This window comes from Callospermophilus lateralis, chromosome 11 (genome assembly GCF_048772815.1).
Source record: "Callospermophilus lateralis isolate mCalLat2 chromosome 11, mCalLat2.hap1, whole genome shotgun sequence".
Lineage (NCBI taxonomy): Eukaryota > Metazoa > Chordata > Mammalia > Rodentia > Sciuridae > Callospermophilus > Callospermophilus lateralis.
The window spans coordinates 21,883,833-21,910,229 of record NC_135315.1 but is presented as its reverse complement, the minus strand read 5'-3'; the positions used below and the strand labels follow the sequence as shown (position 1 = coordinate 21,910,229).

The following is a 26,397-nucleotide window of genomic DNA, read 5'->3' as shown; positions in this document are numbered from 1 at the left end:
GCATGGGTTCAATCCCCAGCACCACAAAAAAAACAAAGGAAAACAAAAATTAAAAGAGGGGAATTAGGGATGTAGCTCAGTGGGAAAGTACTTGCCCAGCATTCATGAGGCCCTGGGTTCAACCCCCAGTACCACAAAAGTAAATAAATAAATAGATAGATAGATAAAAATACAATAAGAGCAGCAGGGCACATACTGGTAATCCCAGCAATTTAGAATTCTGAGGCAGGAGGATAGTGAGTTCAAGACCAGCCTCAGCAATTTAGCAAGGAAGGCCCTAAGCAATTCAGTGAGAACCTGTTTCTAAATAAAATATAAAAAGGGGCTGAGGATGTGGCTTAGTGCTCCTGGGTTCAATCTCCAGAACAAACAGAACAATCCCCCCCCTCAAAAAAAAAAAAAAAAAAAAAAAAAAGCGCAAGTAAATAAATAAAATAAACAAATAAATAAAAAGAGCAAGGGTATAGCTCAGTGGTATAGGGCCACGGAGTTCAATCCCAGTACTGCAAAAAAACAAACTAACAAAAAACCTACCACCATCAATTGCTGTTTATTATTATCCTCTCACAAAAGGAAGTACATTTTAACATACACAAAATAGAAAGTTTATCATTTCAATAACAGGTCATTCATTCAACATTGATCCATAATGGGTACTAAATAATGCTACTCCCCCATTTTGCCTTAGACTGGCTCTAGTTTAGTTCCTCCATCTCTAAATCAAGTGGGGGCAGCCTGAAGACCAAGTCCAGACCAATGTCTTTTTTTGTCCCACAAGTTAAGAATTTTTCTGTGAAATTTGTTGGTACTAGGGATTGAACCCAGGCTCTTGCAGTGCTAGGCAAATGCTCTACCACTGGGCTACATTCACAGCCCTTGTTATTTTATTGTGAGTCAGGGTCTCTTTGGCTAAATTGCCCAGGATGGCCTTGAACATGTGATCCTCCTGCTTCAGCTTCCTGAGTAGCCGAGACTATGATGTGTACCATCAGGCTCAGTTTAAGAATTTTTTTTTTGTACCAGGGACTGAATTCAGGGGCACTCAACCACTGAGCCACATCCCCAGCCCTATTTTGTATTTTATTTAGAGGCAGGGTCTCATTGAGTTGCTTAGTGCTTCACCTTTGCTGAGGCTGGCTTTGAACTGGAAATCATGCCTCAGCCTCCTGAGCCACTGGGATTACAGGTATGCACCACTGTACCTGGCTACAAGGATTTTTAAGTATTTGCAAAATTTAAAATAATTCATGACATAAAAATTACATAAAATTCAAGTTTCATATAGTAAAGTTTCATTGTAACATGGCCATACTCAGATTTTTTTGAGGCTGTTTTTGCATTACAGTGGCAGAGTTGAGGAATGAAAAAAAGACCCTCTGGCAGTCAAAGCCTAAAACAGGCTTTTCCTTCAAGAATAAGTAGGTAGGAAGCCACATGCCTGTAATCCCAGTGACTTGAGAGGCTAAGGCAGGATTGCAAATTCAATGCCAGCCTCAGCAACTCAAAATTTTAAAAAAGGGCTGGGGATGTGCTTCGGTGGTTAAGCACTCCTAGGTTCAATCCCTGGTACCAATAAATAAATAAACAAACAAACAAAAGGTAGGAGCAGGGTGCAATGGCACATATCTATAATGCCAATAATTTAGGAGGCTGAGGCATGAGGATCACAAGGTAGAGGCTGGCCTGGGCAATGTAGCAAAACCCTAAAATAAAATAGGGCTGGGGATGTGGCTCAAGCGGTAGCGCGCTTGCCTGGCATGCCTGAGGCCCGGGTTCGATCCTCAGCACCACATACAAAGATGTTGTGTTGGCCGAAAACTAAAAAATACTAAAAATTCTCTCTCTTTAAAATAAATAAATAAATAAAATAGAATAGATCTGGGTGTGGTGACACATGCCTATAATCCTAGTGACTCAGGAGGCTAAGGCTAGAGAATTGCAAGTTCAAGGCCAGCCTCAGCAATTTAGAAAGACTGTCTCCAAAATAAACTTTGTGGTAAAGCATCCCTGGGCTCAATTCTCAGTACTAAAAGATAAAATAAATAAAAAAGTGCTGGGGATGTAGCTCAGAAGAGAAACTTCCTGGATTTAATCCCCAGTACCAGATAAACCAAACAAACCACTATGGATGTTTCATTTCATTAATTTTGAAAATAACCATCTAAGGTAAAGTACCATATTATAATCATTTTACAGATAGGGAAATTAAGGTAGAGAGTTGGATAACACACTGCCGATAAATGTTGGAACTGTGATTGCTTATTTCAATTTCACGTCTTTTCTCTTAATTGCTTAGTTTCCTACTTGCCATTCTATTGCCACTATCTATTTATTGACATTGACACCTTATATTAATCACTTATCATCTCACATCTGGACTAATGGCCCTCAAGTTGGTCTCTGCTTTTCCTGAAGAGACACAGATATTGTAGTTAGCTTTCAGATCTAATCATTCTATACTTTGCTGAAAGGAAATCTTTCTTTGGTTCACCATGGCTGGCAAATTATACATTTCTTTTTTTTGCACTGGGGATTGAACTCAGGGGTCCTCAGTCACTGACCACATCCCCAGCCCTATTTTGTATTTAGACACAGGGTCTCACTAAGTTGCTTAGCACCTTGCCATTGCTAAGTCTGGCTTTGAATTTGAAATCCTCCTGCCTCAGCTTCCCGAGCTGCTAGAATTACAGGTATGCACCACTGCTCCCAGCTAGCCCTATTTTTTTTTTTTTTTAGTTGTAGGTATACACAATACCCTCACTTTATTTACTTACATGTGGTACCGGGGATCAAATCCAGGGCCTCACACAAGCTAGGCAAGCACTCCATCACTGAGCCACAACCACAGCCCTCAGCTAGCCCTGTTTTTTTTTTTTTTTAATACCTTTATTATATATATTTATGTGGTGCTGAGAATGGAACCCAGTTCCTCACATGTTCAAGGAGTGCTTTACTGCTGAGCCACAACCCCAGCCCCCAGCTAGCCCTTTTTAATATTCTATTTAGAGACATGGTCTCACTAAGTTGCTGAGGCTAGGTTTGAACTGGTGATCCTCCTGCCCAAGCCACTTGTCAGTCACTGGGATTACAGGCATGCGCCACCATGCCCAGCCAAAAACACAATTAATGTTATATGACTGCCACTCTCAACCATGGTAAAGGTCACAGGCAGATGTCTTAATGTATATATCTAAACAGCTTACCCATTCAATGAATATTTATTAAATGCCTACTTTGTGCCAGGTATGATTCTAGGTGTTGAAGACACAGCAGAGAACAATACATGCAGTTTATATTTTAATGGGGGAGGACAATGAACAGGATAAATTACATATTAGATGGTAATAAGCACTTTGAAGAAAAATAAAACAGAAAATGAGGCAAATGTGGAGAGGGTTGAGTTTATAGTGTGGCCAGAGAAGGTGCCACTGAAAACATTTAATTAAGAGCTGAAGAAAGGGAGGAAATCATGTGAATATCTAAGAATAATCTATGTAGAGGGAACAGGAGGTATAAGAACCTAAGTAGATACATGCTGGGTGTTTGAGAGACAGCAAGGTGGTGAGTGTGGCAGGAGGGACATAAATAAGGGGGAGAGCAAGAGTTGAAGTCAGAGAGTAGTACTAAGGTGTCAGACCCTACAGGGCATTATGATGATTTTGCTTTTATTCCAAGTGAGATGGAATGCTATGAGAATTTTGAGTAGAGTAAGAACATGATCTAAATAATAGCTTTTCAGGATCATTATGGCTGCTGGGAGCATTCCTAATTGGGGGAAGGCAAAGAGAGACCAATTATAAAGTTACTATAATAGAGGGGGGAAGGGGGGAGGGTAGGACTTAGACCAAGGTATAAGTTGTGGATGTGCTGAGAAGGTGTAGGACTTTGGATATATGTCCTGAATGGCAAGAAGATTGAATGACTTATCAAATATGGGGTGGCAGAGAAAGACAGGAAGAGTGTAAGAGAAGCAGGATCTGGGTTGGGGATATTCAGAAGCTTGATTTTAGATGTAAATTTAGAATGCCTATTAGATATATCTAACAGGGGTCTGGAGATATACAGTTCAGTGGTAGAACATTTGCCTAGCATACACTAGGCCCTGGGTTTGAGCCTCAGCAACACACACACACACACACACACACACCACACACGAGTCTGCTGGACATAAAACATGATTTTGTAGTAAGGAAATGAGTTCTGGAAGAAATAAATTCGAGAGTTGTCAGTATAGAGATGTTATGGAATGTCCTGACACTGAAAGAGATCGTGTTCTGCAAGCAGCCCACCCTCCAGACCCTCCAATCCTTGGTATCCTTAAGGACAATACTTCCCTTGCACATTTGAGGCCGTTCTGTCTGGTGGAAGAGTTCTGAGGCTCTCTTGGCTTCTTAACACATTCATACCTATTTGTTTAAAATTTCCAGTGCTTGATGCCTTGGGCCCTCAAGGCAAAACACTTTTAATTAGAGGCTTTCACAATTAGACCAGAGAATGTTTGTCTTCTCCATCTCCGTACAGATTTTAAAAGGCACACCTCGGACAGAAAGGAAAATCAACTGGTTAAAACTATTTAAATATTTCCGCAAGGAAACTCTTATGAGGATGTGTTGGCATTAGTTATTTGGAAATGAAGACGCATACACATACAAAATCGATCTGGATAGGAAGAAGTGCTCACACAGGAAGACCCTAAAGCACCCCTATTCCCCATACAGATACAAATCCCTTCAGAGATTTCCTTCCTGAGCCTCCTCTACGAGATGTTAGGAGTGGCTTAAGAAGGCCGGGGAGATGGCCGTTGGGAAACAACTGTTGGTAGTTGGCAGTACTTCATCCCAAAGAGGTTGTGGCAACAACTCCCTCAGGCAGCAGACATCATGGATTTTCCTGCCTCTGGGACCCAGCGGTTCCTTCGTTTCTGGTCTGCATCCCTTAGAGACAAAGAACTTCATTCTTTCCCATGCCAGTGTGGGACTGCTGGGGAGCGTACGAGGTAGAGGGTTTAGAATTCTACCCCATGAAAGACCCACAGGTTGCAAGAGGGGCCTGGGTCCTGACCGGTCCAGGAGGGGCGCGGGGTCGCTCCGGCGTGGGCCAGGCGCGTTGCCAAGGTGCGCGGGGAAGGGCCACCCAGGGCCAGCCGGCTCCGCGGAGCGCTCGGTACGCTGCCACGAAGGGCGGGCGATCTGCCTCCCGAACCTCCTTCCTTCCTCTCAACTCATTTTCCCGGGGAGCCTCGGCATTGCCCAGCTACCCGAGGCAGCGCTCGCCCTTTTTTCCTCCTCCTGACCCTCCCCCGGCCCGCCCCTCCCTCGACAGCCCACCTTCGCCCGCTCCTCCGCACGCTCCTGGGTCCTCGCCCCTCATCCCCGGCCTCCCCTCGCCGGGCCCCCGCGCCGGGGGCACCCTCCCCACCCCCCTGGAGGCGGCGGCGGTCCCTTTCACAATAGCGCTGCCAGCCTCCCTCCTCTGGGCTCCGGGTTCGCTCCCGCCCGCTGCCCTCCCCGCGCATGCGCCCTCCGGTCGGCGGCCGCTGCGGCTGCGGCGGCTACCAGCGGCTCCGTTTTTTTAAAGGGAAACGCTGAGGCGCCGGGGGTGACTGTGGGGGAGGGGGACTCGGAGCTGCGGAGACCCCCGGGGGAGGCAGCAGACCCCCTCCAGGAGTAGGAGGGCTTTGGGCGGACCCATCCCTCCCACCCCCTCCTGAGGAGGAGGAGGGGGGGGAAAATGGAGGCTCGGGGCGGCTGAGGCGAGCTCCGGGGCGGGGGGCCGGGGCGGGGAAGGGGGGTGTGGGGTGGGGAGACGAGGCGGGCCCGGCCGGGCCAGGGGGGGCCGAAGCGAGCTCCGGGGATGAGCTCGGGGGCGGCTGGGTGCGAGCTCCTGCCTCTGAGGCGAAGGCGGCGGCGGCAGCAGAGGCGGCGGCGAGGCCCCTATGGGCCGGCGGCGGGCCTCAGCTGCGGCCTCCACTTCTCCGCACGCCGGCGGGATGGCGCCCGGGCCTCGGCGGAGCCGCGCTAGCAGGGGCCTGCTGCCGCGCTGCTGAGGCGAGCCCGCCAAACTCCCCTCCCCCTCCTCCGTCCTCGACCCCCCGCACCTCGCCCCTTCCCCACCCCCTCCTCCGTCTTGGTCCCCGGCGCTGCTCCGGACCACTATGACCATGAGATCCGCAGTGTTCAAGGCGGCCGCGGCCCCTGCCGGCGGCAACCCTGAGCAGCGACTGGACTACGAGCGGGCTGCGGCGCTGGGCGGGCCGGAGGACGAGCCCGGGGCGGCCGAAGCCCACTTCCTCCCCCGGCACCGTAAGCTCAAGGAGCCGGGACCCCCGCTGGCCTCCTCCCAGGGCGGGAGCCCCGCGCCTTCCCCGGCCGGCTGCGGCGGCAAGGGCCGGGGCTTGTTACTCCCGGCCGGGGCGGCCCCCGGGCAGCAGGAAGAGAGCTGGGGCGGTTCGGTGCCCTTGCCCTGTCCGCCCCCGGCCACCAAACAAGCCGGCACTGGGGGGGAGCCAGCCGCAGCCGGCGCTGGCTGCAGCCCCCGGCCCAAGTATCAGGCGGTGCTGCCCATTCAGACGGGCTCTCTCGTGGCGGCGGCCAAAGAGCCTACGCCCTGGGCTGGGGACAAGGGTGGGGCGGCTCCCCCAGCTGCCACCGCTTCGGACCCGGCGGGACCCCCACCACTACCTCTGCCCGGGCCGCCACCCCTCGCGCCCACCGCCACCGCCGGGACCCTGGCGGCCAGCGAGGGCAGATGGAAGAGTATGAGGAAGAGCCCTCTCGGGGGTGGCGGCGGCTCGGGAGCCTCCAGTCAGGCCGCCTGCCTCAAACAGATCCTTCTGCTGCAATTGGACCTCATCGAACAGCAGCAGCAGCAGCTGCAGGCCAAGGAAAAGGAGATCGAGGAGCTGAAGTCAGAGAGAGACACGGTACGGGAGGGGTTAACCTGCGTTCGGGACGAGGAGCAAGTTATGCGCATGCTCAGGGGAAGGGGTGCTGTAGAAGGCTAAGGTCCCCTGGGTTAGGGGGTAGAGGAGGTTGGCCACCAGCAAGGGAGTATCTTAGGTGCCGGGTCCTTGGGAGCCAGGCTCACAGACACGTTGGGTCAGAGAGAAGGGTTAAAGGGCAACCTCCCAGGGGGAGGGGGAAGGAAGGATTTGGGTGTCAAAGGGTTAATTTAAAATGACAACCCCAAACTTGTGGGAAAGGCATTTAGAGTGGGAAAACACCTGAATTGTGAGGGGTTAAAAATGAAAGGGTGGGGTGCAAATGTGATGTCTGTATGGAAGGGGTTAAATTAAAGAGCTATTGCGTTAGAAATTGTGGAGGAGAGGGACTTAGCAGCTGTTGCTCTAACCACTGCTGCAGCATCTTTAGACAGGAGGGTCAATGGCCTTTTAGCAAGCAGAAGGATAGAGGTGATTTACGTGGAATCTTATTTTAGCATTCTTAAATGATGTTATGAGAATCCCTGCCCTTGATTTCAGACAGTTTTTTTATATTTATTTTTTTAGTTGTAGGTGGACACAATATCTTTATTTCATTTTTTTTTTTTAATGTGGTGCTGAGGATCGAACCCAGTGCCTCATGTGTGCTAGGCGAGCGCTCTACCACTGAGCCACAACCCCAGCCCTCAGACAGTCTTTAATAGGAATCTGAGTTATAAAACATGACCCATTGACCAGATCCCTTGTATAAGCATGGTGTTTGAAGCTGGAAGATTTTAAGACATCAGGGGAAAGTAAGCTTGTTCAGTATATTAAGTAGACACCCCCTTTGTGCATAAAATCCCTGTTTTAGAATCTTAACGTAGTAGGAAGTCGTTTATTATTTCTTTGTGCTTCTAAGGAGTGTGACTCCATAGGCTTGTTTTTTACTGCTGCAGTTAGTTAAGGACACCTAGGCAATAAACATACTCCTTCAGATATCAGGGGAGCTGGGGTGATGGGGTATTACTGTGTTAACATACCTTTAGCTGTCTAAAAATAAACATGGTTTCTACAATTGTGTTCAGGCTGCAGCAGTTTTCTCTCTCCTCTCTCTCTGTGGCGTTGTGTGCGCCAAGGGCTGAGCAGGGGAGGAAAGGGCTATTCATTTTGTTTGCTTTTCAAATGAATCGCATCAGGCGGCTGTTTTATTGGAGAATGCATTCTGCAAGGTAGAATGAGAGCTGGGGCAGGTCTCATTAAAATATCTCATGGTGTTGATTTGTGGAAGTTACTCAACATGGAGGTGGCACTGCTCAGCTACTGTACTGCAGTCCAGGGGTGTGATGATACTGTAATTACAACACATCATATCCTTACATGGGGAGGGGGTGGAAAGAGAAGGGCCAGTGAAGAAGAAATCAAGGAAATGTCACCCACAGACTGTGGTTAAGTAATGCTAAGGCTGTGAATCAAAACAGATATAAGGAGAAGAAATGAGAGTATGGCAGACAAGGGGTCTCTCTGCTGATTGTTGGGGTTTCTGCTCAGTTCCTGAGGTAATAGCCCCTTTGGAGGCTTTCCTAAGCCGGGAAAGTGGGGTGAGTTAAGGATAGTGTCAGTCTGAACTTGGCATTGGAGGTTTCTGTTGTGTATTGCAGTCTGAGCATTGTTTAGGCTTTTTTTCTTTTATTTTAGTTGTTTGGCCTCTGTTGAAATCTATGTAACGGATGTAATGAAGGCAGCATTAATATCACTGTTTAACCCAGACACAATTCTTGTAATAGGGTGTAAGTAGCACAATGGGCACCTTTCTTAAAACTGAGTTAATGTGAAGTTTTTGATGACAATAGACTTCCATTTTCTGTGTATGTGATTCTTCCTTTTACTTAGAATTAAAGGACTCTGATTTTAATAAATATTTAGATAAGTAGGTATAATCTATTTTCTGTTACTTAAAATGCAAAGCAATATGTTGTGTTTGAATTATTGAGTGGAGTGTTCATAATTTTAGAAGTATCCCCCCAATGCACAAATACACCACTTACAAACAGCACTGCCATCCCTAGTGTCACTGTGGGAGCTCTTAATTCCTTCTCAATGCACTATTTGGACATCACCATTGTGTACAGAGTTCTGGAGTGGAAGTAGAGAGAATAGGGTTTAGACATCTTGGGACCTCTTAAAAGAACATAGGGTGTAGCTTAGTGGTAGAGTACTTACCTAATGTGTGCAAGACCATGAATTCAGTCCCCAGCATCATAGGGGGAAAAGGTAGAGAACATATATAAAGTAATTCTGGAAACTCTAAAACCAACTAGGAGCCACAAGGATAGCAGTACAAAGATTGTGCCATTAAAAGTTCTGCTGTGGCCCCTCCCAATGGAGAGGATCTTCTTTCAGACTTCCCCATACTTTTTCCCATCTAGATAAACCCCTAAAATTAAACAGCATAACTTGTCTTCTTTACTGCGTTTAAAGGAAAACTATTCGGATTAATGTCTGCCAATTAAAAATAAGTTGAATAGGACTGGGATGTAGCTTAGTAGTAGAGCACTTGCCTAGTATGCCCAAGGTCTGGGTTCTATCCCCAGCATTGCCAAAAAAGACCTGGTTGAATCCATAGGGTTCAGAGAAAGGCAGAAGACTATGCTGATTCCTAAATGGGCCAAAGTGCCTGTGTTTAATTTTTGTGTGTGTGCTAAATCTCCATTTTGCCACTCTCTTTTAGCTCCTTGCTCGGATTGAACGTATGGAAAGGCGGATGCAGCTGGTAAAGAAGGATAACGAGAAAGAAAGGCACAAGCTGTTTCAGGGCTATGAAACTGAAGAGAGAGAGGAAACAGAGCTATCTGAGAAAATTAAACTGGAGTGCCAGCCGGAGCTTTCCGAGACATCCCAGACTCTGCCTCCCAAGCCTTTCTCATGTGGGCGGAGTGGAAAGGGACACAAAAGGTATGCTGATAACTTTTTTCTACTGTTTGGACCTGATGAGAACACTTGTTACCAGTGACTGAGAGTAGGGGATTGGGATTTATGAATTGGTTTTATAGGAGCCATAGCCTGAATTATGAAGTCTTCTATACTGTGAAATTGTCTTGAAACTTTCTTGTATAGGCTATAAAAGTCTGTTAGGAACACTTTGGTCACAGTAGTAATTACAGAATGCAGAGTACATCATAAAGAGAATGTGCAACAAATATGACAGCTGAGTTTCTTAAAGAAAACTGTAGTAGTTCAAGTTAAGAAGTATTAATACCTCTATTGTGTAAGGTGCTAGTAGACACAAAATATAATGCTTAGCAGGGTAGGTACAGTGTAGCAGGGTAGGTACAGTGGTGCATGCCTGTAATCCCAGTGGCTCAGGAGGCTGAGGCAGGAGGATCGCGAGTTCAAAGCCAGCCTCAGCAACAGCGAGGCACTAAGCAACTCAGTGAGACCCTGTCTCTAAAAAAAGCACAAAATAAGGCTGGAGATATGGCTCAGTGATTGAGTGCCCCTGAGTTTAATCCCTGGCACCAAAAAACAAAAACAAAACAAAACAAAAACACACATAATTGTCTTTGTTTTTTGTTTTTTTTTTTTAATTTTTTTTAATATTTATTTTGGTTTTCGGCGGACACAACATCTTTGTATGTGGTGCTGAGGAATCGAACCCGGGCCGTGCGCATGCCAGGCGTGCGCGCTACTGCTTGAGCCACATCCCCAGCCCCACATAATTGTCTTTGGACTTAAAGAAATTAATCAGACTGTAAGGATAGGCAAAAAAATTTTGAAAACTCAGAATTCAAATTTGATAAAATATGCAGATTTACAAAACTGATACAAACTAATTTTTGTAAGATTCAGGAATATTAAAGATTATTCTTAGAATTCTGAAACTTCATAAGGAGCAGATGGATCTTAAAAAAGAAGTTAAGGAATTTAGATTGGCAAAGAGAAAAAAGAAATGGCGTTCTGGAGATGTGCAGGGAGGGAGAGAGAGGTAGGAGAAAGAGAGCCAGCAGACAGCAAAGAAAAAATAAGAGATTGTAATCAACATGGTATATGATTGGGGGATAAAGTAATTATTTTGTTTTTTGTACAGGGATTGAACCCAGGAGCACTTTACTACTGAATTACATCCCTAATTCTCTTTATTTATTTATTTCTCATGTAGCTGTCCAGACTGGCCTCAGACTTGCCATCCTGCCTTAAAGGCCTCCTGAATTACTGGGATTATAGGCATGTGCCACCATATCCAGCTGGGGGTTAAAATAGAGATTATATTAATCTGTAGTTGGAAGTAATGAAATAGTTGGCACAGAGTAGTGACACCAAACTTTGGCTATAGAACTTTGAATAAAATAAAAATGTTTTTTAATATAGTAAGCAATTCCAAGTGCAGTGATACTTGCCTGTAATCCCAGCAATTTGGGGGTTGAGACAGGAGGATCACAAACTAGCCTAAGCAACTTAGTAAGTCCCTGTCTCAAAATAAAAAAAGGAAAGGGTTGAGGATGTAGCTAAGTAATAGAGTATCCCTGTGTTTAATTCCCTAGTTCCTAAGGGTGAAAATTAGCAGAAAATAGGTACTATTAGATTCTTAAGTATGGAAACTAACTTGTTCAACAAGCACTTATTAAGGGCCTATTCAACATACTGTTTAGGTACGAGGCCATTTCTGCTCATGACTTCCAAATGAGCACCAGATATTTAAGTACATGGTGGTACTCATTCTGAGTCAAGAGAAGAAACTCGTTGTCTTGTTCCAAAATGTAAATTAGGTCAGATTTTATTCAAGAGTCAATAAATTTTATCACATTTTCTTCCCTATCTATTAGGAAAACCCCATTTGGAAGTACAGAAAGAAAGACTCCTGTTAAAAAGCTGGCTCCTGAATTTTCAAAAGTCAAAACAAAAACTCCTAAGCACTCTCCCATTAAAGAGGAACCCTGTGGTTCCCTATCTGAAACTGTTTGTAAACGTGAATTGAGGAGCCAAGAAACCCCAGAAAAGCCCCGGTCTTCAGTGGACACCCCACCAAGACTCTCCACTCCCCAAAAGGGATCCAGCGCCCACCCTAAGGAGAAATCCTTCTCAAGTGAGATAGAAGATTTGCCGTACCTTTCTACCACAGAAATGTATTTGTGTCGTTGGCACCAGCCTCCCCCATCACCGTTACCATTACGGGAATCCTCTCCAAAGAAGGAGGAGACTGTAGCAAGTAAGGCATAGAGAACACTTGCTCTTATACCCTAGTGGTGGCGGTCAAGCTAACAAGTGTGAAAATGCCTTTGGCATTTTTTAAAAAGTGCAATCAATAAAGCAGAGTTCTGTCAAGAATGAGTAAGTTAACAGCCAGAGACAGACACTGTGCAGGCATTGCAAATAGATGGAATTACAGCAAAATGTGCTCAATGTATTTGCCTGCTTACAACACTGGGAGATGTGTTTGCCAGTAAGTTGCTCATCACAAGAGCACCAGACTTGGGGGTGTAATCTCCGGCAACTTGCATGCCCTCTGAAAGAAGGGTTTTCTGTGCTGTGAAATGCATAGAACTTATACTTTGCCATGCACGACTGTTCCTGCAATTGATATTGTGTGAAACCTGGGAGGGTGGTCTTTGGGTGTTCTCAGGGGCCAATGGTAATTTTTGGTTGGGGAGCCAGCTTGGGGTGGGGAATTTCACCTGGGCCTCCGCTCTAACTATATAAGCATTTATCTGTATCTCTATGTCCCGGTCTGGGGGGCAGGAGGAATCTGCCAAAGACCAACAGTCTTACTTTATCTTACTATACTTCACAAAGGTTCTAAAATGTGAAGAGTTTACTTGGATTGCAGTAGCCCATTGGTTGTTCATATATTTAAATAAAATGGTCTACAAACTATTTTTCAAACAATAAGGACTATCTTGGGATATCTGAGCTGCTTGGGGAGGGTGTGGGGTGTGGGACTTTGGTCTTCATTCCCCTTTTTTTGTTTTGTTTTGTTTTCTTTATGGCTTCCACACAGAGATGCTCCCCTATCTCCTACATCAACCAGTAACTGAAATGTGTCTTCAATCATGTGACATTAGTCTATGACAGTCGCTGTGGGTGCTCTGGGGTAATGGTGGGGAAAGCCTTCTTGGATAGAGCCTCAGCCCTGAGTTTCTACCACTGTGCCTTTCCCTAGCAGAGATGGGGATGGGAATCCATTCCAATAAGTTGAGAGCATTCTCCAGGCTTTGTTTGGCTGCTCTGGTGACAAAATTAAGTGGGGAAGGTAGATTAATTACCTAATATTCATTAGGTCTCACACTTGAGTATATGAGATAGAGTAGGATCCTGATCTAGATTCAGATTTTTTTTTGTTGGTTCAGTCAGTTGAACAGGTTTATCCTTAATGCTAACCTTTTTGCTGCCATGGCAATGCTGTGTAACAACTTAAGAGAAACCATGAAGCAACTTCCCATCCGGAATTGGGAAATGGCTTGGTCCAGAGCTATTCTGTGTGGCTGGCTGTTTTTGAAAACTTTGTCTGCCCTAGTACAGCAATTTCCAAACACCTCTGAGATTGTGGGCATTAACAATATGAAGGAGTATGATTGGAGAGATCCCAGTTCCTTGAGGAGCCCGAGTTATGAGTAAATGTGTGAATCTTTACTCTTGATGCCCCTATCTCAAGAGGAAGTCTCAATGGCTTGTTCTAAGGAAGCTAAAGTCTTTGTACATGTTGTTGAGGCTGGACCAGCAAGGTAGTTTGTTTGGAGGGAGGAGGGAGCTGTTGAAGAAGACTACATATGTAAGTTTTGAGAACACTGATCTTTTATTTGAAAAATAGGGTCAACTTTTACTCACCTGCCATGTTCTGAGTTTAAGGTTTGATATCCTTGGCCATCAACTGTTGCAGGGAAACCACCCTAAATAATGAAGAAAAGAAGTCGTCTCAGTGTAAAAAAAAAAGTGGTGGGCTTATTTTCTTTTCTTTTGTCTGTTGTTCCCTCTTCCCCTCCCCCAGAGAGAAATTCTCAAAAGAGCAACTCAAAAAACAAAATGGCTTCCTAGTGAGAACTTCAGTGATGATCCTTTCCTCCATTTTGGGTATGGGCTTTTTTTCTTTTTACACTGAGATGATTCTTCTTTCCTGCATTATTTAGGGTGTCTGATGCCATCAAGTGTTGCAGGAGAAACTTCAGTCTTGGCTGGTGAGTAGAATAGGAATTGTGATGGCTGGGCCTGGGGTGGGGGTTGGTGGGATGGTGGATGGTTGGGAGCTGCATTCCCCATCATTTGGATGTGGGAGAGTGAGATTCCTTGGTGTTTGATTGATTCGCTACCATAGACTTCAAAATGACAACAAATTTCAGTTGTTTTTCAGGAACTGCAATAGCATCCATTATATGAATTGTCAGGTATTGGCTTAGGGTTTTTTGTGATCCTGAGTTTGGCAGACTGCAATGGCATTTTAGGTTCTTTTATACCATAGCGAGGACACTGAATATGGCTTCAGGTGAGGCCATAGAATGGATTCCTATCACTTGGTAACCTTGTCTTATCTGGGGAGAGACCTCTTGTCCTAGTGAATAGTTGGAGGGTTGTATGACTGTGGATTTAAGGGTGGTTCCACCCCTCCTCTCTTTCTTTTTCTTTTTCTTTTTTTTTTCAGTTCCTTCTTGGAGGGACCATTCTGTAGAGCCTCTAAGGGACCCAAATCCTTCAGACCTTCTAGAGGTAAGTACCTAACAGCGATCAATGGGAGGGAGTAAGAAACTCAAGAGAATATAGGAATATTTAGCTGGGCATGGTAGCATGTAACTGTCATCCCAGCTGCTCTTGAAACTGAGGCAGGAGGATTGCTTGAATCCAGAGTTTGAGGCTCGCATGGGCAACATAGGAAGACCCTGCCTTTTATAAAAAAAAAAAAAAAAAATAGCTGGGCAGCACATAGCATGCCTGTAATCCCAGTGACTCAGAGGCTGAGGCTGGAGGATCACAAGTTCAAGGCTCACCACAGCAAGTTAACAAGACCCTATCTCAAAATAAAAAAAAAAAATAAAAGAGGTAGAAATGTAGGTCAGTGGTAGAGTAGTACTGGGTTAAATTTGCAGGTGGCTCCCCCTACACACACACACACACACACACACACACATAAAGGAAGTGTAACTTGAATATGTCATAGTACTATGGAATAGATTTAATAGAACTTTAAGGCCAGAAAGTCTAATTTCTTCGTTTTATACATGAGAAAACTGAAATCCAGAGTAGTTAAGTGATTATTAAAAAATAAGTAGGGGCTGGGGTTGTAGCTCAGTGGGAGAATGCTTGCCTAGCACGTGTGAGGCTCTGGGTTCTATTTCGGCACCACATAGGAATAAATAAAAATAAAGTTCTATCAACAACTATATAAGTAGCTAGGTAGTGTCCAAAACAAAGTTAGGTTTCATGCTAAAGAGGAAAATGAGCATATTCAATTTAGCAACAAACTTATATATTCTGACTGGGCATGGTGGACACCTCTAATCCCAGCAGTTTGGGAAGCTGAGGTAGGAGGATCGTGAGTTCAAAGCAAGCTTCAATAAAAGCAAGGCACTAAGCAACTCACTGAGACCCTGTCTCTAAATAAAATACAAAATAAGGCTGGGGATGTGGCTCAGTGGTCTGAGTGTCCTTGAGTTCAATCCCTGATAACCAAAAAAATAATAATAATAAAAATAAAAAAAATATATCATACACACACACACAAACACACACACAGATATGTTAATTACAAGCTCATTTGACTCTTAAAATTTTAGTATTTTAAACTTAGACTCTTATAAAGAATGGTGGAGGGAGAGTTTAAGGCAATATCAGGGGTGTTTCAGTTTGACCTAACTTTTACCTTGGAAAATTATGGGAATGATCTTGAAGTTCAGAGATTCTGAAAAGGTGAGGGTAGGGAGAGGAGTACATGTTTAATTGATTTGTTACCAAGAGATTCACATGATATCCCTAGAACTCACAGACTCAGGTAAAAAATTTTACATTCCTGGAAGCTGGATGTTACTTAGTTAGTATATAAGAGTGACATGGTGATTAATAGTTTATCACTGTTGTTTCTTACACAGAATCTGGATGACAGTGTGTTTTCTAAGCGGCATGCAAAACTGGAGCTGGATGAAAAGAGAAGGAAAAGGTAAGGCCAGAAACACGCATTCTGTGAACAGTTCCACTCTAGGACACTGACCTTCCACTTCCATGCTGTGGAGAGTCCTGGAGCTTTTAACACTATTACATTACTAGCTTCCCAGATGGTTGAGTATTTTAGTTGGAAGTGGTAGTTGTAGGGTAAACAAGTTTGGCTTCTTTTTCTTCATTTATCCCCTTATTCTGTTCTGCTTTGTGTGGAACACCAACATGTGGTCTAGACTCCTAAACCTAAACAGCTCTTCCCTAAACAGGCAGTCAGTTCTCTTTACCTCACCTAAAGGAGTCAGCAAGGATCTTCCTAGCATCTGGATTGTGTGAGTTGCTTTTTTAGAGAAAATTTTGGGTAAGTAGTAATATTGGGTTTGTTTCTTTTGTTTGTCTGGTTTTCTACAGATGGGATATTCAGAGGATCAGGGAACAAAGAATTTTACAGCGACTGCAGCTCAGAATGTATAAAAAGAAAGGAATTCAGGAATCTGAGCCTGAGGTTACCTCATTTTTCCCTGAACCAGATGATGGTAAGTAAGTTCTGCCTATCTAAAATAGTAGGTTTTTCAAAGGAGAAAAAAAAGGGTACAAGGCTCCACACTGTCATGTTCTGTACTATATTTTGGAGCTGAGTATAGTTTCTAGACACTTGGCATCTTTGTCACTAATGAGGTCCCATTTGACTTTTTTCCATAGTTGAAAGTTTGATGATTACCCCCTTCTTGCCTGTTGTAGCATTTGGACGACCATTACCAAAATTAACTCCACAGTAAGTATGAAGATCTTTTCTCCCTCCCCTCTTAGGTTGCCTGTATCTCCTTTTCAGATGCATGGAAGCCTAGATAGAAGGTAGAACCAGGTGGCTTAGGGATAGCCATGATTCTTTGATAGAAATAAGGCTACTTGGACAAATAGCTTTTGCAGGGATAAAATTCCCAAGCCAGGAATAGGAGGATTGCTTTTTGAGTTAGAAATAGGTTATTCTGTCTTTGTGTGTGTGTGTGTGTGTGTGTGTGTGTGTGTGTGTGTGATGCTGGGGATTGAACCCAGGGCCTTGTGCATGTGAGGCAAGCACTCTACCAACTGAGCTATATCCCCAGCCCTACTCTGTCACTTTAATGATATACTGACTGTTGCTGTGGCTTTGAGGCAAGAAAGACACTCCAGACTTGGGACTCAGAATTCAGGGCTAAATGTCTTGAGAGACATGATTTTTTTGGAATTAATATGATGTCCACACTGAATCCTTTCTGGTCTTGCAAGTTGTTCCTTATCCCTTTTTGCCAGGAATTTTGAGCTGCCCTGGTTGGATGAGCGTAGCCGATGCAGGTTGGAGATCCAGAAGAAGCAAACACCTCACCGGACGTGTAGGAAATAGCTGTGCTGACAACAACCCTCTGTCTTCAGATAGTTGTAGCATGCCATTCCCAGAGAGTGGCAGAGACCTGTATATGTGACCTATGTCCTCATGTATGTTATCATCATTCTTTGATAATATCCTTCCATACTCCCTCAATTTTAGTTTTGTTTTCATCACTCTGATTTCCTAAAAACTCTCTTTCATTGGGCTAATTGTCAATTATGGAGGGTGATTGGGATTTTCTTTCCCTTTTTGGGGAAATGAGTTCTCAAGCTAAACCTATAGGATGGGTCTGCTTCTACACATTTGCCTATGTTAAAGGGGTACAAGGGCTCTCTTCATTAGACATGTGTAAGATGAAGCAATCCCTGCCTTTAGGAGCTCTCTGCCTGGCACTCTTCTTGCCCTCGCATACTCTCTGTATAGCTTGGGTATAGTGGTTTTTACCCTAAAATAAAACAAAAAACCTCACCATGAGCATTAGGACCAGATGAGGAATAACAAGTGAAGTGATGAAGCAAGTCATCTTCACAGAGTAGGAAAAAGATTGGAGATTTGGTAGATGAATATCTGGAAAAGATAGTTGTTCTTTTAAAACTATTCTGTGATATAGCCATGTGGGAAGGGATATGTGACTGTGATTATTTTCTTAATTAATGGGTAACTAAAGTTCTTCCCCCACCCCTCAAAAAATAAAATCTTTGGAAAAGTGAATGGGAATGTTAGTTTCAGACAAGTTGCGGTGCTAAAAAGAAGCATTTGTCATTTGGGGATGGCATGCCAGAACCTGTATAGATGTCCTTGTGTCACATCACTTCTCAAGTATTCCTTAGTTGGGCTTTATCCTTTTAGCTGAGCTCTTGGTGGTGGGGTAGAGATTTAGGGAGGGTGGGGGGAGGGGTGGAAATGTGTGCTTCCTTTGGCTGGCAAATGTCTAAATCTTGAAACAAACAGATGTACCTAATGAGCTTCTCCATTCACTTTGTAAAAATACATTTGTATGTGTACCATCTTGGTCCCTTCCCCTGCCTCCGTTTTGTTAGAAAAATTTCAGGACAGCACTCCCAGGCCACTTTGGTCTCAGTGTACGATCCCTGTTAACTATCTGGAAGAAAAATAGAGACAAGACTTCTGGTCTTAAATATATAGGAATTGCCTTTCCTTAGTCTTCAGGACTATTGTGTGAAAACAAGTAGGGGTCTAATCTCCTAGAAGGTAGGGGCTTTTATCCATGAAGAGAATATGTCCCCAGATTATTAGCACTTTTAGAGGAGAAGCCAAGGTATGTAGGGTGTGTGGCCGGCCCATCAGTGGAGCATGAGAGAGAACGGGACACCATTGTGGGAAAAGAAGAAAAGTTCCTCAGGGGCCTCCCACTGCTAAAGCTTTTTGTGAAATGTTCATCTGTGCTCCCTGGGTTTGACTTTGAAAGAATTATTCCGGCAGCACATGTAGTATTCTTGGATGATCTTGCTGCTCTTATTTCTCTGTGTGTGTGTGTGTGTATGTGTGTTTGTGTGTGTGTTTGTGTGTGTGTGTGTCTATGGGTTTTCATTTGTAACTCCATCTGCTTAGGAGAGTGGGCTCTCTATAAGGGAACCTGCTGCAAACTTCATTGCAGTAAGGATGTAGAGAGAAATAGGACTTACTCCACTAGGGGCTCTCATCTCACATCACAAGAAAGGAAAGGAAAAGGAGATTTCTAGAAAAATTGGGCCAGATTTTCTTTGTTCTCCATTATTTTAATGTGGCAAGCTGTTTAGTAGTCCTTTTCTGACCTGTTATGTTCCTTTATAATGTGCCCCAAAGGAAAAAATACCCCAATCAGTGTCTCTTTACTTTGTTCCCTGATCCCTCTCAGTTTCTTCTTGATTTCAGCACTTGTCAGATTCCTAATTTTAGGGGTGGGTTAGGAAATTTAACCTTTATATTTCTGCCCTACACAGGGGACTCCTCAGATATTGAACTTTTGCTTGACTGAGAGGAATCCATGAGGTGCTATCTGGCCAGACTTAAGTGGATTCTATTTCCTTGGTTCTCCCTTTCTCTGAGGGCCTCTTATTTTATTGTCCCCTCTTCTAGATAATTCTCCTTTAATTTGAGTACTTTGAGGTTCCTTGACAAGGAGGTTGGAGCAAAGTTCCAAGGGTGAAATTACAGTGTGTTAAGAGTGAGGGGAAAATTTGTCTTATTTTTCCCTACATGGGATACAACACTGTGAAATTCAATCTTCAACTGAAGGCCCTGCAATTCTCCTAAAACATAGTTTTTTGTTTCCTTCTTTAACGAGGTTTAAGCTAGCGTTAATAAATTAAAAAGAGAAATTGCTTGTCTGTCCACTTCAGCTTTGTTTTATGCCCATTTCATATTGTTGTCTGTGTTGTAATTCATACTTTTGATACCATTTCTGATGTGTAAAATTGGTTGTCTTGTAAATATCTTATAAAGAGTTCAATTGTAAATAAACTATTGTGGCTGTTAATTTTTGAACTTCTGCTTCAATTTATTAGGTTTGTTGAAAAATTCTGCTTGTATATTTAAAAGATGGGAAAAAGAAATCCATTTCCACAACAAAATAGAATACATAATTTTTCCCTTTTATATAATGTACTCCTTTCCATTTGTGTAGAGTGCAATGTTTGTTTCATCCCTCTGTTGAGTGCTTCCTTATATATAACTGGCAAATTTTAAAAACGAGATTGTAGGATACTTGATGCCCAATGTCTACAATAATAAAATCTCATAACTGGAAATATTTTATAGGTCATCTAGTCTGACCCTTAATACATGATTTCTCTTGGACAACATTCCATACAAATGAATCCAGCTCTGCTTCAACCCAATGTCTTTCCTAGGCAACCCCTATTGGGTCCTCTCTATTCCTGCAGGAATTCTCTTCTCACTTGAGAAAATCCTACTGTAATTTGCTAAAAACAAAAATAACACCTAACTTCCTGTTGCTTGAACCCCCTGGTTCTTGCTTTGCCTTTGAGGGTGATGAAAAAAAGTTAATCCCTTCTTTTCCTTAGAGTCCATCTAACAGTTAAGATGGCTATGGCTATCCTAAGTCTTCTCTTCATGGTAAACATTTAGAAGTCTTACAATTGTTCCTCAAAAGAAAGAAATTCAGAATTTTCAGTTCCTTCTGGATGAGTGAACAGTTTACCCATGTCCATTCTTTGAAATTTATTTTTTAGTTTTAGGTAGACACAATATCTTTGTTTTTTTATTTTTAGGTGGTGCTGAGGATAGAATCCAGTGTCTCATGCAAGCTAGGCGAGCACTGTATCACTGAGCCACAACCCCAGCGCCCTGCCATGCCCATTTGAAAACTGAATTTGGACCAAATAACTGAAAAGACAAAATGACAGACTTCCCTTTCCTTATTAGACATTAAAGTTCACAGCCTTATTTGCATTAATTTAACGTATGATCAATAAATTCTCCAGGTCTTTTTCTGTAACTTATTAAATCATAATCCTCCATTTTGAACTCAGGCAGTTGGATTTTTGGAGCTGGATTTACAAGTTGTTACATTTGGCCACCTAGACAGATGGTTTTTGGCCACCAGTTAAGATTGTTTGGATCCTAATTCTGTTTCAGAAGTCATTCGTGGCGGGGGCGGGGGCGCGGGCGCATGCCTGTAATCCCAGCAGCTCCGGAGGCTGAGACCTGAGGATCCCAGGTTCAAAGCCAGCCTCAGCAACAGCGAGGTGCTAAGCAACTCAGTGAGACCCTGTCTCTAAATAAAATACAAAACAGGGCTGGGGGTGTGGCTTAGTGGTCGAGTACTCCTGAATTCAATTTCTAATATCCCCCACCCCCCAAAAAAAGAAGGCATTCGTAATTCCTTCTAGTTTCATACTGTCTATAAATTTGATACGCATAAGGATCCTTAACTATGATTTACAAAAATATTAGCAAAGAATTTGTGCTATATCAGTGACTTTATTTGTTCGTTATATAATCTTAATGTCAACTCCCCTAGGTACAATATAACTTAGCTCCTGCACCTTGTATATCCTCATTATGGTCTAAGAAAAGCTCCTGCACCTTGTATATCCTTATTATGGTCTAAGAAAATATAATTTTTTTTCATTGCTGCCTTGCTAAAATCAAAGCATTCCCGTTTGGTAACCCTGAACTAGAAGGAAATCAGATCAGGATTTTGAACCAATACTTACTAGTTTCTATTTATCTGTTTAAATCGGGCCTAAAATCTTGATGAAACTACCATCACTTTGATAGAGGTGGCAGCTGGGGTGTGAAGTCGCATGAAAAAGGAGAGGAAAGGAGGACAACAGAACACACTGCAACATTAGTTTCTCCTTCACCCCTTAGCTTAAATTTGATGTGGCAAATATGACCCAGTACTTCAGCTTTAGAGATTTACCTTGATTTGATTCGTGATTTGACCAAACGAATGCAATAAAATGTTCTGCCTCAAACATAGGCAAAACGAAAAATGGAGACAGAAAACCATGAAACAGTCCAAATGCTGCAATGGAGCCATGACAAATCTATCTACGCCTTCTACTAGGAAAGCCCAAGATGGCCGGGTGTGGGACCCGAGTGACAGGCAAAGTCCAGCTCCCGGCACCCTGCGCCTGCCTAAGGGAAGCCAAGGACGGTATCACCCTCCCTTACGTAACCGAATACGTAATCCCGTTTGCCCGAAAACGTGCCGCAGGGCGCAGGCTCCGCCCCCCGAAGAGCGGGGCGATCAAGCGCAGGACGTGAAGCATGCCGGGATTAGCTCTGGAGCTTCCCAGTAGCCTCTGCGACGGGCGTGGTGCGTAAGGAGCTGGCCGGCTGTGGCCGTTCTCCGTAAGATGGCGGACCGGCGGCGGCAGCGCGCTTCGCAGGATACGGAAGACGAAGAATCTGGTGCTTCGGGCTCCGACAGTGGCGGCTCCCTAGCGCGGGGCGGCGGGAGCTGCAGCGGGAGCGCTGGAGGCGGCGGCAGCGGCTCTCTGCCTTCCCAGCGCGGTGGACGCGGCGGGGCCCTCCATCTGCGGCGGGTGGAGAGCGGGGGCGCCAAGAGCGCTGAGGAGTCCGAGTGTGTGAGTGCGCGCGGGCGGGGCGGCGAGCCGGCCGGGGGCGGGGTGTAGGTGAGGCGAGATGCTGGGAGCAGATTTTGTTAGAGAAGAGTTATCCCGGGGCGAGTTTGCAGCCATCCGGAATCCCAAGGGAAGGAGAGGTTGGGGGATTCTGGGGAGCGGGGAAGAGACGCTGCAGATGAAAAGCGGATGTTTATTCAGAAATTGGGACTGGAGATGAAGAGGCAGGCCTCCCTCAGATATTACTTGTTAAAGATTTACCTTTCTCCATGTCTGTTCAACCATTTTTTGTTGAGTCTTCAACAGTCCACCTACATTTCTTCATTGGGCTTCTCACTTCTGGAAATCACAGAGCTAACCCTGTTTTCTCCTTCCCCTTAGGAGAGTGAAGATGGCATGGAAGGTGATGGTGAGCACTGTTTTTTACCTCATCACAAGAGTATTTGTGTACATAAACTCAGGTCACCCATTTCCAACAATAGACATCCTCTCAGACTGTTACGGATTTGAGGGACGGTGCTGCAGAGTGGCTTTTTGGAACATAGTGGTTAAGAGCATAGTTTTTGGCTAGGCACAGTGGTGCATGGGGATCAATCCTCAGCACCCCTACTCCCCAAAAAAGAAGAGGTTCTGGGAGTGTGGCCTTGGGGCAAATCAGTCTCAGTCAATTTCCCCTACTTTTATCTCTTTGGTAGGTTGATGTAAGAATTGAGAGTTTTAGCCTGACCCACAATAAAAAGTCAGGAATGCAATTATAATTTCTGTTGCTTTTTCTTCACAAATTTCTGTTTTCTTTTAGCTGTTCTCTCCGACTATGAAAGTGCAGAAGACTCAGAAGTGAGTGTAATAGATTTTTTTCTTTGGTGTAAGTCATAAAATGCATTTTGAAAATATCTGCAAAAATACCATGACCCTACTTGTTTCTCTTCTGTATTCGTCATTTATGTTTCTTCAAAACTTAATGGAAGTATTGTTTAGTTAGTGGTAGAAACTTGGGACAAGCCTCTTGAAGCTACAAGTGTTGGTTGAACTGTTAGTAGTTGGCTTCTCTATATTTGAAAAAAGTAATTTTTTTTTTTTTTGTACCAGGGATTGAACTCAGGGTCACTCGACCACTGAACCACATCCCTAGCCCTATTTTGTATTTTATTTAGAGACAAGGTCTCACTGAGTTATTTAGCACCTTGCTGTTGTTGAGACTGGCTTTGAACCAGATCCTCCTGGGATTATAGGCATTTGCCACTGTGCCTGGCCTTGTTTTTTTGTTTTTTGTGTTTTTTTTTGAGATGGGGTCTCCATGTGTTGACTGGACTTCTTTCTACCTTAGCCTCGAGAGGAGCTGGGACTATAGATGCCTGGACCAACATGCCCAGTTTGAAAATAAGAGAACTTTCAAGTCCTTCAAAAGGTGTTTGACAGTTTTATGCTGTCTGGGTTGAGAAGCTAGACAGTTGGATTAATACTTTTTTTTTTTCTTTCATATGTACCTGAAGACTTTGAAAGGATAGGATATTGAAAGATTCAAAAGCATCTTTCATATTTATTTATTTATTTATTTGAGAGAGAGAATTTTAACATTTATTTTTTAGTTTTCGGCGGGCACAACATCTTTGTTTGTATGTGGTGCTGAGGATCAAACCCGGGCCGCACGCATGCCACGCAAGCGCGCTACTGCTTGAGCCACATCCCTAGCCCAAGCATCTTTCATGTTGTAGATAAGACTTTCTGACTCTAGCCAAGTTTCCCAGAGTAAAGCTTATTTGTCTTGAATGACTAAGTAATTACAGATGCTCCCAGAATGGCTGTCTTGGAGTTGTTGAATAATCCTGATTCTGGATTTAATGATGTGAGTATATGCAGGAAGAATTGACTTGTGGATTAAAGATTCTGTAAATTTTATGAAACTGTTATTACATCTTGAATTCTGTTAAACCTCTGGAGATGCAGCAATGAACATCTAACATAACTACTATCTTTCGGATTTTACAACTTAAGGAAGTCCACAAACATTTAGGCAGTCTTACCTAAATGAAAGAGTTGTCACTTTATGACAGCTCTTGGGATAGGGTTAAGAAAAGTGTTATTAAACTGAACACTGAATCCATCGCAGGCATTCAAGAAAGAATGTTATAATTAGCAAAACAAAACTTGTACTAGGCACAGGGGGAAACAGGCAGGAAAGCCCAGAGACAGGAGAGAAGGTGGAGCATTTGGAGACTTGAAATAGTTTGATGTGGTTAGAGCATTGTTGGACAGGATGGGTAACAGAAAGAAAGGTAAGTTGATGAGCAGGGGCTGGATCATGAAGGGGATTACTTGTTCTTTTTCTTTACTAAGTACCTGTTTGTGCTAGGACTGTATTAGGCACTATGTAAAAGACAGACGTAGTTCTTCCTTTGTGGAGTTTTACTTTCTGGATCAAAGAGGGGAAAAGAGATATTTAAGCAAGAATTATTATAATGTTTGATAAATGCCATGATATTGGAAGCATAAGATGTGTTGGGAGCACATTGCAGGGGCAACTGATTGTTTTTAGGGTATTTGGAAACAGAATGGGATGTTTAAATAGGAGTTAGCCAGGCAGAGAGGTTTTTGTGTTTTTTTGGCACTGGGGATTGAATCCAAGGGTGCTTTACCACTGAACTACATCACCAGCCCTTTTTATTTTTATTTTTTTTTATTTTGAGACAGGGTCTTGTTCAGTAGCTTAGGGTCTTACTAAATTGTTGAGGCTAACCTTGAACTTGCGATTGTCCTGTCTGGGATTTGCTGGGATTACATACCTGTGCCACTGTCCCTGGCTTAGGCAGAGTTTTCTAAATAGCGGGAACATTGAAAAGAAGACCTGTAAGGTTGGATTGCATGATGAATTGTATAATATGAAATGTTTAGTATAACTAAGACATAGGAAGGCAAGGGCTGGATATGGTGGCAAATGCCTCTAATCCTAGCAACTCCTGAGGCAGGAGTCTCAGCAATTTAGGAAGGTCCTGTCTCAAAAATAAAAATGATGGGGCACAGTATGCATGCCTGTAACCCCAGCAAATGAGGAGGCTGAGGCAGGCGGATTAAATTCAAAGCTGGCCTCAGCAAGACCCTGTCTCTAAATAAAATATAAAAAAGGACTGGGGATGTGGCTCAATGGTTAAGTGTCCCTAGGTTCAATCCCTGGTACCAAAATAAAAATAAAAAAGTATTTGGGTTCTATTCTAAGGAAGTGAAAAAATTTTAAAGTGTTTTAAAATAAAAGTCCCATATGGTTAGATTTAAGTTTTAAAGCAGTGTTTGCCAGATCCAGAGAATATTTCCTTGAGAAAATCCAGTTGGCCAGTACCTACTGAAACAAAATCTTGGAGGGGCTTGGGAAACTCAGATGTTTATGTTTGTAAGATCCCAGGTTGATGCTAATGCACAGTAAAATTTGAGAAGTAATTATAACAGTTCGTTTATGTGTAGCAGGGAGAATTGATTGATAAGATTGGACAGAGAGGAGCTAGTTAAGGAAGCTATTAGGGAAATATAGGCCAGCAGTGAGTGTGGCATGTAGAATAGTGGCAGTGAAAATAGAAGTGGACAGAATTGAAAGTTGTGAGAGGCTTGGAATGAGGAATATTTTGAAGTAGTCATTACAGACTGGAAGCATTGGAAAGATTGCTTGGCACTTGGAATGTTTAGTGAGGTTTGGTGATTCTGAATTTATAATGGCTCACCATTCTATATGTAAAGGAGTTTGGATGTTGTCTGATGGCAAGGGGAAATATGGAACTGAGGATTTACATGTAGATCATGAATCAACAGCAGGGCAAGAGAACTGTTAGTTTGTTAGGATAGTCCAAGAAACATGATAGTGGTGCTCTAAAGAAGGGTAAAACACCAGTGTGACTGGTAAGACATGGATAGATTTAAGAGATTTTGGT

The 26,397-nt window shown here is 43.6% G+C and overlaps 2 protein-coding genes and 1 non-coding gene across 6 annotated transcripts in view; 2 read left to right on the top strand and 1 right to left on the bottom strand.

Annotated features, from left to right (window-relative positions):
• Positions 1 to 5,790: 5,790 nt before the first annotated feature.
• On the top strand, positions 5,791 to 18,314 carry Msl1 (MSL complex subunit 1). Of its 3 annotated transcripts, XM_076871778.2 has the most exons (10): positions 6,228 to 6,302; positions 6,827 to 6,922; positions 9,651 to 9,874; positions 11,743 to 12,125; positions 14,041 to 14,088; positions 14,550 to 14,614; positions 15,991 to 16,058; positions 16,466 to 16,590; positions 16,757 to 16,829; positions 17,348 to 18,313. In XM_076871778.2, exons 3-10 carry the CDS (start codon positions 9,672 to 9,674, stop codon positions 17,436 to 17,438), a joined length of 1,056 nt encoding a protein of 351 aa, XP_076727893.1. In that variant the 5' UTR covers positions 6,228 to 6,302; positions 6,827 to 6,922; positions 9,651 to 9,671; the 3' UTR covers positions 17,439 to 18,313. The 3 variants fall into 3 exon arrangements, with proteins under 3 accessions (XP_076727890.1, XP_076727891.1, XP_076727893.1); XM_076871775.2 differs by having other exon boundaries at positions 5,791 to 6,922; positions 17,348 to 18,314; XM_076871776.2 differs by lacking the exon at positions 14,041 to 14,088 and having other exon boundaries at positions 5,791 to 6,922; positions 17,348 to 18,314.
• Positions 17,085 to 17,158, bottom strand: Trnav-cac (transfer RNA valine (anticodon CAC)). The gene has a single exon. It is a non-coding gene; the product is annotated as a tRNA-Val (tRNA).
• Positions 18,315 to 22,189: 3,875 nt separating the features above from the next.
• Positions 22,190 to 26,397, top strand: part of Casc3 (CASC3 exon junction complex subunit) — a 26,522-nt gene continuing 22,314 nt past the window's right edge. For both annotated transcript variants that reach the window (XM_076870021.2, XM_076870020.2), the window contains exons 1-3: positions 22,190 to 22,483; positions 22,862 to 22,889; positions 23,280 to 23,317. In XM_076870021.2, the coding sequence (XP_076726136.1) occupies positions 22,253 to 22,483; positions 22,862 to 22,889; positions 23,280 to 23,317 (297 nt within the window). In that variant the 5' untranslated portion in view covers positions 22,190 to 22,252. The remainder of the gene's footprint in view (positions 22,484 to 22,861; positions 22,890 to 23,279; positions 23,318 to 26,397) is intronic.